Raw genomic sequence first — 17,559 nt, forward strand, 5'->3', positions numbered from 1 at the left:
GGTAGGAGAGAACTGACTCCTATATAAGCTGTCCTCTGACCTCCACATGTGCACTGTGGCTTGTGCACATGCGCAGACACACACACATGCACACACACACACACACACACACACACACACACACACACACACACACACACACACATGCACCCCTAATAAACACTACGTACTGAGCATTTACAATATTCCAGGCTGGTTCGGCCCCCGGGTGGTACACTAAACAAGTAGGGGCTCAGCCCCTGGGAAATGTCAGAATCACAACAGGGATCCTCAGTGTCCCAGTAGATCCTGCCTGCCTCTGCTGGGCCTGCAGCTACTCTCTGCACCAATTTGTCCTCGTCTGGAATCTCTGTGCTCACAGTCCTGAGTCACCACAGGAAAGGTTAAACCACCGGCACTTTAAACGCGGAGAGCAGACAGGACTTTGGGAAGCTATCCATCAGAGAGCAGAAACATAAAAAAAATAAATAAATAAATAAACAAACAAAAAGGGAAAGGCATCCATCAAAAATAATTAACTTTTGTTTTTAATGGAGACGTGTCAGCGGTGTGAAAAATACACTTGGGCGGAACATGGCGTTCCCCAGCCATGCCAGGGAAAGAAATGTGGTGCTTGGCTTCAGAAGACAGGCTGGGTCTGGGACTCCTTCCCTCGAACCATGGCCACCCACCTATCCTGGGGCTCCACTCAGCCAGTAAGAGGGTCTAGATGAGACCCACTACCAAAGCCTGTGGGAAAGGACTGCTACTCCTATTCCTAAGACAGGCACGGTAGTAGCATGTGCCCGCAATCCTACACTCAGGAGGCTGAAGGAAGAGGGTTACAAGTTCAAGGCCACCCTGGGCTGAAATGCAAGACCTTGGCTCAAAATCATTGTTGTTGTTTTGTTGTTAATTATTTACAAGTGGAAAGAAGTTCAGAGACATTAAATGAGCTGCCAAAAACACACTGCAAGGGTGCAGAATTACCGGGGACGCATGTAGTACGACTAGCCTTCGTAGAGAAAGGTCCAATCACGATTGCTGGTTTTTGCTCTAGGGTCTCCCTTCCTGAGGAGCCCCCCACCGCTCCTCCACAGAACGTCATTGCCAGCGGCCGGACCAACCAATCCATCATGATCCAGTGGCAACCACCTCCTGAGAGCCACCAGAACGGGATTCTCAAGGGCTACATCATCAGGTACGGGGCCATTCTAGGGCCAGGAGGGTTCCGGACCTTAGCGGGCTGGGCAAGGGGAGTGGATTAGAAAACAGTGCAGATCCCCTTGCAAACATAAAGACCAGGTGATGAGAAAGGCCCACACTGTGACAACAAGGGCTTATGGTAAAATCACCAAAGAACAGACTACACCATAGCCTTGGAAACTAGCGGGGCCGGCCAAGCAAGAACACTGCTTAATCCCCGAAGGCTACACTGAAGCCAAGGCTGACACAGGGCGGGGCTGATGCAGGAGCAGACAGGGAACAAGAGGTGACTATGCCAACAGCCCACCTCAGCACAACTCAGAGTGTTCTGCTGCAGGCCTGACTTCTGTCTAAATGAAGGTGTGTCCAGCCCACGGATCGCGTGTGGCAAAGCTAGTGATGAATAGGTCTCAACACACACACACACACACACACACACACACACACACACACACACACACACACAAAACCTGAAAACTTACTTAAAACATTCAAAGGGTTTGTTTTGGGGGTTTTGTGTGTATGTGTGTTTTGGTTTTGGTTTTTTGCAATTTCTTTCTTCAATTCAGTTGTGCAGTTCTAACGTGAACTTTGCAAGTGACAGTGTCACTTCACGATATCCAAAGGCTCGGTGCCAGCTCAATGGAGCACAAGTGGAGAAACCTGGGGGCAAGAACTGGCTGAAAGGAGAAAGCTACTCTTCTGGTTCTTGCTGAAAACAGAGGCCGGTTCTCTGGGCCTTTAAGCTTTGCATTTGACTGAGAACTATTTCACTCACCCCAAAGAAAGCACAGGAGGGAGCTGACTAAACTAAAATACTCCTAAATTCAAACAGATCAGAAGGCAAGGATGAGTTCGATTCCTGGGACCCACATGGGAGAGGGGAAAACCAGGTCCTACAGATTTCTCCCTGACCTCTACAAGTGTACCGTCACATGGGACACATCCACCACACAGATAAAATTTTTTAAAAGTTTTAAATATTTTTTGGAGGCCAAAGAGATAGTTCAATGGTTAAGCATGTTTGTGCTTGCCGTTGTTCATCCAAAGGACCCAGGTTCAGTTCCCAGAAGCCTCAGTGGCAGCTCCTACCATCTGTAGCTCCAGTTCCAAGGGATCCAATATCCATTCTTGGCCTCCCTAGGTCCCAAGAGCCTAGTACGTCATGTGGTACACAGACATATATGCATGCAAAACACTCAGGCACATAATGTTTTAATAACGTTTTAATTATCTTGGGATTTGTAGTTAGTGGAAACGCCCATCTGTATTCTGAGTTTGGCTGGCTGAAAAAAAAAATGCCTTTTCAAGCTTGTGCCTTTTCTTTGCACACCAAGATCCCTGGGTACTTCCTCACCCCACAGTTGGAAGAGCCCATGGTTCTGGCTACCCCATGATCATTTGATTTTTCTGTGGTTTGGGGGCCTATCCTAAAAGTTCTCAGAGGGTGGTTCCCAACCCAACAGGGTCAGTGCTAACTGAACGCTCGACCCTGATTGTAAAGTCTCTTCCCAAGACCTCCTCCCAAGTGGATGGATAGTCTAGCAGTCTGTGTTTTAACTAGCCTCTGGGTCGTGCTGATTCGTGCTAAGGTCAGCTCTGGGGGCTTTGGGAATGTGTAGAAACACTTTGGGGGCTCTGATTTTTGCAACCGTTAGACCCCAAACTGGGGAAGCATTGTGCTTCTTCCTAGGAGTAGTCTACTATCCATGCAAAGCACCCCACAGGTGCCTGCTTGTGTCCCTTCCTTTGTCACGGTTGGTTTGCAGTGGGAGGTAGAAATGGAAAGGTCAGTAGCCTCCGGGGTTCTCAGTCCCCTTCAGCAAAGGAGCCGCTGTATCGAGGAAAGAAAGAAAATCAGCTCAACTTAGGGAGTGCATTCCTGGCCCATGATCTCCAAAAGCTGCCACCTGTGACACCTGCCCGTCACTCTCAGCCTCTGTGGTTGGCAGTCTCGCCCATGTCTCCCAAACTCACCAGAAAGAATGGTCCAGGGGGCTAGGGATGTTTGTGGCTCAGTCGATTAGAATGTTTGCCTAGCAGGCATGAAGTATGAGTTTGATCCCTAGCCTCAAATAGATTGGCCATGGTGGTGCAGCTCTGTGTTCTCAGCACTTGGGAAGTGGAAGAAGGGGAATTAGGAGTTCAAGGTTATCCTCAGCTACATAGTTTCAGACTGGGCATCCTGGTCTATGCTCCCTAGACCTGTCAGCAAAGTAGCTAGGAGTCAACTGTCATGACTCAAGACAGTTAAAACTACAACAGAGTCAGGTCCATCCCTCGTTTGCATAAAACCCATTGTCACATGGCCAACAGCATGAGCTCTAGGGGTGGCCCCATTAGGCAGCCCAGATGGGCAAATCAGCGGAGCCACGGAATGTTCCCAGAAGCGTTCAAAGTTTTAGCAGACATTGCCGCTCTGGGCAGTTTGCAGAGCTCACGTCTGTAGGTTGACTCAACCCACTTTCACCTCTTCCTTCAGATATTGCCTGGCGGGACTCCCTGTTGGGTACCAGTTTAAGAACATCACAGACGCCGACGTCAACAACCTGCTGCTGGAGGACCTCATCATTTGGACCAACTATGAGATCGAGGTGGCTGCCTACAACAGCGCCGGGCTGGGAGTCTACAGCAGCAAAGTCACCGAGTGGACGCTGCAGGGAGGTGAGTGGAGACAGGGGCCATGGAAGACCAGGTGTGTCCCTCCCTCCAGGTCCCTGGGTCTGTTGGGCCGCATGCCTACTGGTTAACCCACGTGTCTAGCTGTGAGCACCCCCAACCCACGTGGCTGGCTTCACCTAGGCCTTTGTTCTGGTGCTTCGGTGACATCACCACCTTACACCTGGCCGATGGCTGAGGGGAAGAGAAGAGAGAGTGGTTAGGAGTCATGAGGGAAGAGGCATAGGGACCTTCTGTGGCATTTTCAACATTAACTGAGTAACAAGACAGCTTGGGAAGTGAATCGGACAAGTTTAATAAATTGAATTAATCCAGAGAGTGGGAGAGGAAGGGGCCCTTGGGTTTGCCAGAGCATTGTCTACAGTCTGCCTGTGTCATCTACCACATCAGACAAGATGGACAGGTGTGGAGGGGGGACCCCTCCGCTACAACCAATCTCTTGATCTCCTCCAGTTCCCACGGTGCCCCCGGGCAACGTGCACGCAGAGGCCACAAATTCTACGACCATCCGCTTCACCTGGAACGCCCCCAGCCCCCAGTTCATCAACGGCATCAACCAGGGCTACAAGGTAGGTGAGGGTCTCTTCCCTCCCTGGAGGGAAGCCAGGAGAAGTGGCTCAGGGTGTCAAGGGTGGGGATCGGGGGCTCCAGGAAAGAGCAGTAAAGTCACCGTGGGCTTCTGAAACTAGATTCCAGCAGGCAGAGGTCACAGCTAAAAGCAGGGATGCCCTCCCTCCGGCCCGGGTCATTCAAGGTTGCATAGAGAGTTCTAGGCGAGTCTCAGCTGCCACCAGAAAGAGGCTGTCCTTCGTAACTGCAGCCACAAACAAGGGCTGGACTCCCGGACATTGCTGTGCTCCGCTAGAACAAGGCCTCAGTCACCCACTCCTTACCACTGTGGTACGACTGTCACAAGCCACCTGCCAGGCAGGTCTCCATGGGCTGCACTTGACCCCAGTGAAGATAAAGCCTTGGGACTGGGGCAGAGTTGAACTAAAAACCCCAGCTTGCTCCTTGCTGACTGGTGTCTCAGATTAGGGTGTGGGTGTCGCTCCCCCTCCTTATATGTTCATGAGTATCGGTGGTGTCATCCCCTCTTCTGGCAAAAGTGCCAGTCTCGCTGGGTAAGGGCCTGTCCCCGATGACATCGCTTAGCTTTCTTTAAGCAGCCCTTTAAGGGCCCAAGTCCCAAACACAGCCGCACTCTGGGAGCCCAGTTTAAAACTCTTGACACATGAATTCAGTACAGACACGGTCTAGCCAGCAACCTATAGAAGCGTCTGAGTTGTCGCTATACCATTGCTAAGTGGTTTTCCGGCCAGGTTAACTGCTGGGCATCGGGACTTCTCAGTCTTCCTGTCCTGCATCCCAGGCTTGGGGGGTCCCCTTCTCCTCCCTCATGGAGGCCTGCTCTCCTCTGAGAGAATTGAGGACACACCACATAGCATATAGGTAAATGCCATGTTTGGAAGCTTCTTGCCCTCAGGGGAGGGGGGAGGAGGGGAGAGGCTGCCCTATCACCCCTAAGTCCTCTGCACTGAGGCCATGCATATACCACAGCCACAGCCATCTATAGGACAAGCATCTGCACCATTAAGACTGCGAGCTTGGGAGGCCGGAGAAGAAAGGAGTGAGATTATCTGGCAAAAAGAATCTTCCACTTGAGTTAGAAACAACCTAGGGACCAGAGCTGGAGCCACTGGGTCACAACACTTTCAATCCCAGGAAGGCAGAGAGCGCGGGCCAGAAAGAGTCTTCCCCAGGATAGGGGCTGCAGCCCCAGCTTGTGGTTGCTGACTGGTCTGAAAAGGGGCTGCTAATTGGGACCCCGGGGAGGGAGAGAGGTCTGCATGGCGGCAGAACACAGAGGCTGAGCTGGGAACAATTAGCTTCTAGCTGCCGAGTCTAAGCACAAGTTTTATTCTACCTGCGGGAGGGATGAGCTACGAGCTTCTAAGACGAAAAGGCCCCCGAGGGCTGAAAGGCCACCAAGTGACTAGGACAACTAGGGCAGTAGCCTGTGGTGACCCAGAACAAGAAGATACTGCAGACGCCCCCAACCCTGCTTAACCCTAACCTCTTCCTTTCGCCTGTACTCAGGAACTGTGCAATGGGACAGTGACCATCAGCTGCCTGATTATTTTGGGCATAAGAGCTCATGGGGCAGGAATAGAGTATCACACTTTCTTTTTCATTTTTATTGGATATTTTCCTTATCTACATTTCAGATATTATTCTTCCTTCCCGGTTTCCCCTCCGGAAACCCCCTATGCCATCCCCCCACCCCCTGCCTCCATGAGGGTGTCTCCCCACAAACCCACCCATGCCTGCCTCCCGGCCTTGGCATTTCCCTACACTAGGGCATCGAGCCTTCACAGGACCAAGGGCCTCTCCACCCACTGATGCCCAACAAGGCCATCCTCTGCTACCTATGCAGCTGGAGCCATGGATCTCTCCATGTGTACTCTTTGGTTGATGGTTTAGTCCCTGGGAGCTCTGGGGTGTTCTGGTTGGTTGATATTTTTGTTCTTCTTATTGGGTTGCAAACTCCCTCAGCCACCTCAGTCCTTTCTCCAACTCCTCCATTGGGGACCCCGTTCTCAGTCCAGTGGTTGGCTTTGAGCATCCGCCTCTGTATTTGTCATGCTCTGGCAGAGCCTCTCAGGAGACAGCTATATCAGGCTCCTGTCAGCATGCACCTCTTGGCATGCCCAGTGTATCACACTTTTGGGGACTTACCCACTACCAGACAAACAGCCATATACTCCGCTCATTCAAAGTCTTGCAAGTGACTTCGAACTCCTGATTCTCCTGCCTCCACTTTCCAAGTCCTAGGCTTATCCCACGTACCACCACACCTAGTCCGCAGGTCTGGGGACTGAACCCAGGGCCTCACGTGTGCTAGGTGAATACCCCACCAAGCAAGCTGCATTCTCATCCCCGTGCTTAGTCGTAAAATGAGACCACAGCTTGTTTCGGTTTTTTCTTGAAGTACAAATGAATGGAAGTTGGAGTCTTTTCTCTTTGCTTCTTCAGCCTTTGGAATAGGGGGATGCGATGGTGTCCCATCTACGCATGTAATCATAGAGCATCCTTTAAATCATTAGAATACTTGGGCATCTACAGGAGTTGGGGGGGGGACACTCAAATGTCCACCTAATGCCCATCTCCAGCTTCAGCGCAACCAAGTTGCAGTCCGGCTTTGTCCCTGCACCTCTGAGCTCCTCCCAGCCCTTAGCCCGTTCTGGGGAACTTGCTGAAGTGAACACCAGTCAGTTCATCCCACTGTCTATAAACGTTCTTGTAGAGAAAGATTCTCGACAGGCTCTCTCTATGAAAAACAGCCATACCTAAAAACTGTCAGCCACTCCATCATTACACATCCTGCCAGCCTTTGAATTTCCTTGATTGCCTCCCAACCAGTCCTGCTACTGGCTGATTTATGTGTTCCTAGATGGAGATGAAGGCCATGGGTTAAGGGTTTGAGTTTAAAGTCTCCATTGATCTTAGAGTCTCCCCCCTCTTCTCTCTCCCTCTCTCCTTCCCTCCCTCCCTCCCTTCCTCTCCCCCCTCTCTCTTTCTCTCCCCCACCCATGATTTAGTTAGTGAAGGAACTTAGTCATTCATCCCGTGAATTTTCCACAGGCCTGAATTTTGCTGATTGCCTCCCTACGGGGTCATTTAACTCGTTCCTCTGAGTACGGTATCTGCAGTAAATTGGAATGTAGAGCCGGTGGCGGACTGGATTCAAGTTTGTTTGATTACCTTTTCTGCAGGGAGGTTGGGGGTGGGGGGGCCCCTCCGTGATGCTGTGTGTTGACATCAGAAGGTGTGAAGTTTGATCCTGTCTTTAATTGTGAACCTGGTGGCCGTGAACAGCCCTTTGTAGGGGTTGTGGTTTTTAATAGGAGTTACAAAATGAGAGTGAAAATTTTATTCTTGATTAGCTAAAATGCCTTCGGGAAGGAAGAAATGAGGTGAGAGAGAGAGAGAGGGAGGGAGGGAGGGAGGGAGGGAGGGAGGGAGGTCAAGAGACGGGAAGGAAGATGATGTTTCTCTGTCTGTTTTCTACTATCTGAACTCTGGGTTCATTAAGGAAAATTTAAAGCTCCATTCTTTTCCACAGCTTCTCAGTTCTTAGCATTAAAAGTGACTCCTAGCATCTTCTAGGGTAACAGTTAGGTTTGGTTTGTAGAAGGTGTCTTGGGCTCCATTTTGCTCTTAGCAATGCCGTTATGTACTTAAGGATCCCTAAGTACATCCGCTGCGCCCCGTCCCACTGCGGTTATTATCCTTACTGCCGAATGATCACTGATCCCTTCAAGTTGGCCCCGAGTCTTTCTCAGCATGGCCCCAGGAGTCTCTGAGGGCTGCCTGGCTGGCTGGAATGACAAGACACTTCAGGCTATCTAAATGCATATAAAACTTACATACAGAGTCTGCCAGAGTTGGCAGTGCAGGCCTGGAACCCCAGCCATGCAGGAGGGTAAGGCAGAAAACCCACAAGGTCCAGCAGGACTTCCTGAGCCACCGCGTGGGTTCAAGGCTGCTGACCCAGTTTGCTTTCTGCTGCTGTGATCAAGACCATGACCAAAAGCAACAGTGGGAGGAAAGGCTTTATCTGGCTTACAAATTCTGATCCTAACCATCATTGAGGAAAGCAAGGGCTGGAACCTAGAAGCAGAGGCCCTGAAGGATGCGGCTTGCTGGCTTGCTCTCTGTAGCTTTCTCAGCCTGCTTTCTTATACAGCTAGGAACAGCTACCCAGGGGTGAGCCGGAGTTAGCGCCACACACACACACACACACACACACACACACACACACACACACACACACACACACACACAATCTGACATTGTCTCAATTGAGGTTTCTTCTTCCCAGATGACCCAGCTTGTATCAAGTGACCAAAAAAATACAAAACAAAACAAACAAAAAACCTAGGACAAGGACTAGGCCCCATCTCAAAATAAAATGAAGAGAAAGCTGGGATATAATTTAGCATTGTGGTGACTGCTGGGAACGTGTGAGTCCCTGGGTTCAAATCCCATCCGAATCGCACAGAATCTCTTCACTGTACCCGGGGTCAGACATTTTCCCAAGGAACTCCAGATCCCTCGGATAGCCACAGTAGAGAACCATGATGCGCTTCTAGGAATGTTTCTTGCTCCAAAGATAATATTGTTTCCAGACCCTTAGTTGACAGGAAGAAGAAGAGTCTCTTAAATAAAATGCACAGGGGTGGGGCTGGCCGTATGACCGTGTTTGCCTAGCAGGCAGGGAGCCCCGTCTCCCATCTCACAGTGGCACACAAGTCAGGCACCTGCAATCCTGGCACTCAGGTGGTGGAGGTGGTAGGAATGCCAGACGTTCAAGGTCAGCCTTGGCCACACAGCAAGTTCAAGGACATAAAACTCTGTCTCTAAAAAGTTTTCTTTTTAATGCGTGCTATAATTCCCATTCAACATCAAGATTGCAACTTTTCTCATTAGCCCACCGGTCTCTTGTTTGCATCTCTTTTGACCTCAGTAAAAATGTCGTTCTTGCACAGCCTCCTTGGTACCAACTGTCTCATCCCACAGACACACAACAGCTTCACGACCATAGCAGGAGTGTAAGCTATCGGCCGACACTTACACTGTCATCAGCATCTTCTATGGTGTTGGGACATAACCCCCAAGAGTCGCACTCACACGGCTCTGCTATGATGCCTTTGGAATAGTTTCCCTTGCTGTGATTTTTCTACAGCTCAATACCCTATTAGGTTCACTGACCTCCTGTTGTTTTTGACTTTTAGAGATTGATTTTTTTTCTTAATTTAATTTCACCCTCTAATTATGTACAATATTTACACGGTTTCAAAGTCAAATCAACAAAACAAATTTTAGGAAAATTCAGTCTTGATCTGGGGAGATGGTTCACATGCCACGCAAGGTCAACCCATGTGACAAGCTGGACACAGTCACCACTCACATCCCCAATCCCAGCATAGCTACCAGGACAAGGGAGGCAGAGCAAAGGGAACCACCAGGAGCTGGCAGGGCCAGCCATATGCAAACAGTGAGCAACAGGAGTGACTGTCGCAAGCAGAGGAGATGGCAAGAGGAGACACCCAAGGTTGTCCTCTGAACACCATCCCTGCACAGTAACACACTCAAGCCCACACTCACATATACACACACGCATTGTATACACTGCAAAGAAGGAAGGAGGGAGAAAAGGAGAGACAGAAGGAAGGTGGAAGGAAAGAAGGAGGAAGGAAGGAAGAAGGAAGGAAGGAAGAAGGAAGGAAAGAAGGAAAGAAGGAAGAAGGAAGGAAGAAGGAAGGAAGGAAGAAGGAAGGAAGGAAGAAGGAAGGAAAGAAGGAAGAAAGGAAGGAGGAAGGAAGGGAGAGAGGGAGAGAGGGAGGGAGGGAGGGAAGAAAGAGGAGATGGGGTCTCTTTCCATCTCCCACCTCTGGGTAAGATGTAAATTCATCAATGGATTTAATTGGTGATATGAGGGCGTTTATTAATAAATCACCTGTCCATGATTGGACCCACCAGCCAGAAACAGAACCTTCAACAACGTGTGGGCCTTTGGGCAGAAGGGTGGGGTTACTTTATATCCAAACCATAACCCTGAGAAATCTGAGGAACTTGGTGACCCTACAGTCTCACACCCCGGAGGATGTGTGTTGTTCAGATCCGTCTTGGGATGCTGTGGCCCTGCGGCCGTTTTTGGTCTCAGGTGTGAGACTGGAGGGAGAAGCCAATATGGCTGGTCCTCAGAATCACACTTTTCTTGCCTGGTGCATGTCCCAGAGGCCATTTTTTTATGGGTAAGACCCAGTGACACTATTTTAAGACATCTGTAAAGGAACTCTTTTTTTCCTTTATTTTATTTAAAATGGTAGTGATTGTAATTAGCTTAAGACCAATAAAATAATATTTACCCAAATTTTACACTTGCTGGGGGAACACACCACACAATTAATTCCAACAGCATAATTAATTCAAATTTACATTAATTAAATTAAATTAAAACATTAAACTCATTTCTTCATCCACTCCAAGGAAGTTGGGCAATTTAATTGCTACGAAACAAGATAGCTAAAATAAAGAGGATATTTAACATACTTATTAAATGCCACTTAGTGTTTCTGATTAGTATTTTTAGGGTCTAATTAGTGTCTAATTAACTTGCTATAGGCTATCTTTTCACAATACCAATTAAATTTCAAAACATCCTTTATAAACATCCGGCCCTGAAAAGGAAAAGATTAAGCATTGTTACGGGCGTGAGTTAATCAAGAGACATTGGCGTGGTATTGTTTTATATCTATAAATACCCGTGCTTATTAAAACTCTTCAAGTGTAGCTTTTCACCATTAATTGCTATTTAATCAACTTCAAATAAATGAGGAAATCTCTGGGACCAGCTGCCATTGTTGGAGACAGATGAAGGGCCCAGAAACCAAGAGCAGGGGGTAAGAGGGCAGGAGAGGAGGAGGGGCAGCCTCAGGATGAGGAGGAGAAATCAGGCAGGCAAGCTATCAAAGGAGGGAGAGAAAGTACATAGGAAGGTGGGAGAGAAAGGGTGCGGTCCAGGTGGGGTCTCTTGCCATCGCCCCCCTCTGGTTGAGATGGAAGACTGACTACTTGACCTGGTTCAGACACAGGACAATGGCAGTTAGCCTCCGAGAACCCACGGGGAAACTAGCCAGTAGGAAAGCCAGAGGTAGCAATTCCAAATCTCGGCTTCTCCTAGCTGTGTGAAATAGTACAAGTGACTTGGCCTTCCTGACCCTCAGTTTCCTTGTCTATGCACTAAAGCAGTGGCTTCACAGATATGAGAACTGTGGTCACCCAGGGCTACAGACTTAAAAGAGCCCAGCTTTGGTACGCTGCCGTAGTCACTTGGAAGCAATTTTTGAACTAAAGGGCCTGTCTCGGGTTCCGTGCCCAGACCTCAGATCGTGGTAATGGTTCTGGTAAAACACCTCCCTTGGAAGGTATCTGGGAGAATGGGGCGACAGGGCCCTGTGGGAAGCACCCCATACTGTGTCTCGCCTAGAGTTAGAGGCTCAAGGCACCCAGAGTATCAGAGTGTACATGGAAGTGAGCAAGCGAGATACAGCAGCCTCCGTTATCCGGCTTTCCTCTCTAATCCCCGGGCTGAGGCACCACTGGACCAGCGTCCACTGGCCTAACCTGTTGTAGGGAGCTTTGTTTCTCCTAAAACATCCTTCTGGTTTCCCCTCAGCTGATTGCCTGGGAGCCAACCCAAGAAGAGGAGGTTACCATGGTGACCGCCAGGCCCAACTTTCAAGACAGCATCCACGTGGGCTTCGTGTCCGGCCTGAAAAAATTCACAGAGTACTTCACATCAGTGCTATGCTTCACCACACCGGGAGACGGGCCTCGAAGCAGCCCCCAGCTGGTGCGCACCCATGAGGACGGTAAGGTGCCCTTACCCCCAGCTCCACTCCCACCCACCAACCCAGACCCTTGGGAAGTCACTGGGCATCCTGGAGCACAGCGGTCATCCTGCATAGGGTGGCTGTGCTCTGACTCTAATGGGCTCTGGTGGGCGGGGGACCCTTTGGGGAACAGTGCCTGGGCCCGTGGGACACCTGAGCTTCAATGACATCCTGGACACCTCACTGAAGGTCAGCTGGCAGGAGCCTGGAGAGAAGAATGGTATCCTGACAGGTAGGCGTGACGATGCTCCTGAGCCCAAGGGTGGGACAGCAGGGGACTGGGCTTACCAGCTAGTCTATCCCTTGCCAGCTCCCATCCTGACCTCCCCAGCTAAGCCACACTCTCAGCTCTTAGCTTTTCCCTTTCAGTCCATAACACATCTCAGGGCTCCACCTCCAGGTCTGCTGGGCCTCAGGGTTTTAAGGGTTTTAAGCAGACAATGCATTACTGTCTGCTGGAAATCCCTGCCCACAAGAGACATCCCACTGACACCGTACCTGGGCCCTAGGCATGACACCAGCAGCTCCTAACTTCTTTGCCCCCTCTGCTCCTGGGGACAGAGGGAAGGAGGGACCAAACCACCAAGCTAGGGAAGGGGTAAGAATTGGAATAAGGGTCAAGGTCAATGCACAGTTTCAACCCAACTCATGCTACCACTGTGGACTGTTGCCAGGGTACCGGATCTCCTGGGAAGAGTACAACAGAACCAATACCCGTGTGACCCACTACCTGCCCAACGTAACCCTGGAGTACCGAGTCACAGGCCTCACAGCACTTACCACCTATACTATCGAGGTGGCCGCTATGACCTCCAAGGGCCAGGGCCAGGTGTCAGCCTCTACCATTTCATCTGGTGTGCCTCCAGGTGGGTGCCTCCCGTTAGGATGCCTGCCTCCGCTCTTCTAAACAGCACTCATTTTTGAGAGGACTCTGTCTGCCTAGTTTGTTGATTAGTTAATTGGTTGGTTAGTGGTTGATTGGTTGGTTAGTGGTTGATTGGTTGATCAGTTGATTGATTGGTTTGGTGGTGGTTGGTTGGTGGTCAATAAGTTAATTAGTTGGTTGGTGGTTGGTAACTGGTTGCTTGTTTGGCGGTTTGGGAGCTGGTTGGTTGGTTAGTTGGTTTATTGATGGTCGATTGGTAGGTGGATGGTTAGTTGCTTGGTGGGTGGTTTGTTGGTTGGTTGATTGGTTTGGTTTGTTGGTTTGTTGTTGGCTGGTTGGTTGGTTGATTAGTTGGTTAGTTGGTGATTGATGGTTGGTTGGGTTTTTTTGGGTGGGTTGGTGGCTGGTTGGTTGGTTTGTTGGTGGTTAGTTGGTTAGTTGGTTGATTGGTTTGTCGGAGGTTGGTTGGTGGGTGGGTTGTTGGTGTCTATTTGGTTGGTTAGTAGGTTGGTGGTTAGTTGGTTGGTGGGTTGGTTAGATAGTGGGTAGTTTGTGGCTATTTGGTTGGTTACTAAGTTGACGGTTAGTTGGTTGATTTGTTTGTGAGTGCTTGGTTGGTATGTGGGTGGTTATTGGTGGGTGGGTAGGTGGTTAATTGGCTAGAAGTTAGTTGTTTTTTGTTTGTTTGTTTGTTTTTAATTCAGAGTGTCATTCTATGGCTTAGGCTAACCCTGAACTCACAGAAGTCCCATTATATCACCTCCTGAGTAACCAAGATTACAAGCATGAGACATTGCACCAAGGTTCCAGTGTATTTTAGGGACAAGTCTCACCATTAAACCCATGCTGGTGTCAAACTTTCCAATACTCCTGCCTCAGACTTCCCACTGTTGGGATTAATAATGTGAATCACAATACCTACCCTTGGAGGGATTCTGTTGTGGGGTAATGTTAATTTTCTTCCACTGGGTTCTCCCCGTTGCTTATCTCTTGGGCCCAAGGTCCTTCCCTGAACAAACTTGAATCCCATGACCTCAGGTCCTGGGTCCTGAGAACTCTATGGTTCATCATCCCTCTCCACAGCCCTGAACACAGTAAAAACACAAGGACTCCACCCTCACTTGCCCTGTTATCTCCACCCTACACTCCTCATCCCATAGTAAACTCCCTGCCAGGAGAATTCAATAAAAGAATTTTTACTGTCCACACTGGACTGCAGCCCACGGACAGACTGCTTGTGGGGTGGTCAAAATAAGATGGTAATAATCTCAGTCCCAAACACAAACACTAAGCAAGTCGGGCCTCACCTCTGCGCCTCAGTTTCCCTACCTTTACACATACAGAATTGTAGCAGATCACCATGTGGTCCTCTCCAGATCAGAAAGGCTGTGCCAGCCAGACTGCCTGGACCAACCCACTAAGGTGGCTGAGACACCTCAGGCTCCTTCAACCCCCACTCATAATACGCATCGGTAATGCTGGCAGATACCTATCTGGGACTTCCCAGACCTAAAGCTGCAGGCTTTCTATGCCTCCTCACCGCCGGTCCCTGCTATGTGTGGTCATAACCAAGATGTAAAAAGGGAGGAGGTAGATGCTAGATCCGTAGCTTCCCTTGATACTGAGACGAAAATGCCTGACAAAGCAACTTAAAGAAGGAAGGGGTCGCTCTGGCTCACAGATGAAGGATACAACAGTCATGGTGTGAAAGTCACTTCAAAGAGAGCTCATAGCTGGCCACATTGCATCTGGAAGCAGAGAGAGACAGAGATAGAAAGACAGAGACAGTGAGAGATAAACAGAGACAGAGATAGAAACAGAGAGACAGAGACATACAGAGGCAGATAGAGATAGAGAGACAGAGACAGTGAGATAAACAGAGACAGAGACAGACAGAGACAGAGAGATAGAGAGACAGAGACAGAGAAACAGACAGAGACAGGCAGAGACAGAGAGACAGAGAGAGACTAGCCGTCAGCTCCATCTCTCCGTTTCACTCAGTCCAGCCCTCAGCCTGTAGAATAGTGCCTCCTGTAGTTAATGTAGATCTTCCCACCCCAACCTAACCTAAAAACTCCCTCACAGAGACTTGCCTCCTGGAGGACCCTAAGCCTCGTCAATTTAACTATCTCAGTTGCTCAAAGATGCAGTCCATAATGGTTAGATTCAAACTGATCTTTGGATGGTTTACTTATCTGTTCTGCGGATCGGTCGGGTTGGTATAGGGTCTCACTATATACCCTTACACTGGCCTGGACTTATGTAGCCAAGGCTAGCTCCAAACACACTACAGAATCTGCATTCTTTCAGTTCATCCTGAGCCCCAAGAACTCCTGACTTCCTGGTTGAAAAAGAGGAGTGGCCTCCTGTCTGCTCCAACCCCAACCATTGTAAGCTCCCCAGCCATCACTGGCTGTGGAGGGCTGTAGGGTCAGGTGGACGGAGGACAGTTCCGATCCGTATATTTGCACAGAGCCTATCTTGATTTCTGCGGTTTTATGGGTATTTCGCTCATTGCCAGAACTTCCAGGGGAAGCCCTCCGCACGCACAGCTCCAGGGGGTCTCTGCCTTCAGATCTGTCCTAGCCTCCCAGTATGAATGTGGTGCCCGTGTGACAGAGAATCAGTGTCATTGTCAGTAGGGCTTGGCTGTGCTTCTCCTGGGATGTCCCTGAGAACAGCAAGCTGCTCAGCCCCCTCCCTGCCACAGAGTCCTGTTCCTCAGGGAGCCACCTTCTTACGTTTTCCACCCTACCCTCCTTTCTCAGAGCTTCCTGGGGCACCCACCAACCTGGGCATTTCCAACATTGGCCCACGATCCGTGACCTTGCAGTTCAGGCCTGGCTATGATGGGAAGACATCCATCTCCCGCTGGGTGGTGGAGGCTCAGGTAAAACCTGCTAGAGGGGACTCAAGGCAGCGCCTCAGACAGCTTCAGGCGGCCCTGCGAACATCCTGTAAGGCAGAGGTTTTCAACCTGTGGGTCACGACCCCCGTGTGATCTCATATCAGATATCCTGCACATCAGATATTATGATTCACAGAGTAACAAAATTATAATATACATATATAAATATATATATAGCAAAAATACAGTGTATATATAGTGTATATGAAGCAGCAACAAAATTATTTTATGGCTTGGGGTGTGGGTCACCACAACATGAGGAACTATATTAAAGGGTCGCAGCATGAGGAAGTCTGGCTTTCTACCCAGCCTGCTGTGAGGTCCTAATGCAGGAGGAATCAGAGCCACCCTGACATCGGTGATGGCTTTTAGGCCAAGATGCTCCCTGGGTGGGGTTGGCGGCTACTTGGTGCTAGGGCCGAGAGCATCCCACTTGATGAGGCAAGTTGGACAGATCTTAGTTCTGTTCTCCAGGTGGGCATGATCGGGGAGGGAGAGGAGTGGTTGCTCATCTACCAACTCAGCAATGAGCCTGACGCACGCTCCATGGAGGTGCCGGACCTCAACCCCTTCACCTACTACAGGTAAGGCACAGGTGGGAGGGGGCGGGGGAGGGGAGCCGGCCACGCCCTCCATCCCTTACTCATCTCCTCCATCCCGCCCCAGCTTCCGCATGCGCCAAGTGAACATTGTCGGCACCAGCCCACCCAGTCAACCTTCTAGAAAGATCCAGACCCTCCAGGCACCCCCAGACATGGCCCCAGCCAACGTGACCCTGCGTACAGCCAGTGAGACCAGCTTGTGGCTCCGGTGGATGGTAAGGCTCTCTCAGGGGCAGTGGGATAGGACATTTATAGGACTGTCCCCTCCCTGTGTCAACATGTTGACCTCAAAGGTCTTCACCTTTGACTTAGGCTTGGGAATGCAGCTGTTTCGTTTGGTGTTTACTTTTATTATCATCATCATCATCATCATCATCATCATCATCATCATCATCATCATTTCTTCCTTACTAACCTGTAAGGTACCCAATGGCTAATTGTGATCAAAGGAGATTAAAGAGCTAAAAGATACATTGTATGGGTTGGGGAGATGTAAAGTATTTGTTACACAAACACGAGGACCTGAGTTCGATCCCCAGCACCGACCTTAAAAAGCCAGCCATGTTAGCACATGCTTGTGATCTCAGTGCTGGGGAGACAGAGACAGGAGGATGTCGAGAGAATGTCTTGTGTCTGTATGGATTTGACACCTGCCAATAATAAATTTGATGGCCTACAGCTTAGGCAGGAAATAGGAGGTGGGACATCCGGTAGGCAGAAAGGATTCTGGGGTAGAGCCAGACACGGTAGATTCGCCCAGGAAGCTGTGACAAGACAGATGCTTGGTACCTGAACACAGGTAAACAGCCATGTGGCAAAATGCAAATTAGAGTAAAT

General features: G+C 49.7%; 1 protein-coding gene across 1 annotated transcript in view; it reads left to right on the plus strand.

Moving 5' to 3' along the window:
• Sdk2 (sidekick cell adhesion molecule 2) overlaps nucleotides 1-17,559 on the plus strand; it is a 274,922-nt gene that overhangs the window by 203,901 nt on the left and 53,462 nt on the right. Inside the window, exons 16-24 of the mRNA XM_032912110.1 lie at nucleotides 1,040-1,180; nucleotides 3,668-3,849; nucleotides 4,318-4,433; nucleotides 12,110-12,305; nucleotides 12,460-12,558; nucleotides 13,001-13,192; nucleotides 15,981-16,102; nucleotides 16,595-16,704; nucleotides 16,787-16,937. Coding sequence (XP_032768001.1) covers nucleotides 1,040-1,180; nucleotides 3,668-3,849; nucleotides 4,318-4,433; nucleotides 12,110-12,305; nucleotides 12,460-12,558; nucleotides 13,001-13,192; nucleotides 15,981-16,102; nucleotides 16,595-16,704; nucleotides 16,787-16,937 — 1,309 coding nt within the window. The remainder of the gene's footprint in view (nucleotides 1-1,039; nucleotides 1,181-3,667; nucleotides 3,850-4,317; nucleotides 4,434-12,109; nucleotides 12,306-12,459; nucleotides 12,559-13,000; nucleotides 13,193-15,980; nucleotides 16,103-16,594; nucleotides 16,705-16,786; nucleotides 16,938-17,559) is intronic.

This window comes from Rattus rattus, chromosome 9 (genome assembly GCF_011064425.1).
Source record: "Rattus rattus isolate New Zealand chromosome 9, Rrattus_CSIRO_v1, whole genome shotgun sequence".
Taxonomy (NCBI): domain Eukaryota; kingdom Metazoa; phylum Chordata; class Mammalia; order Rodentia; family Muridae; genus Rattus; species Rattus rattus.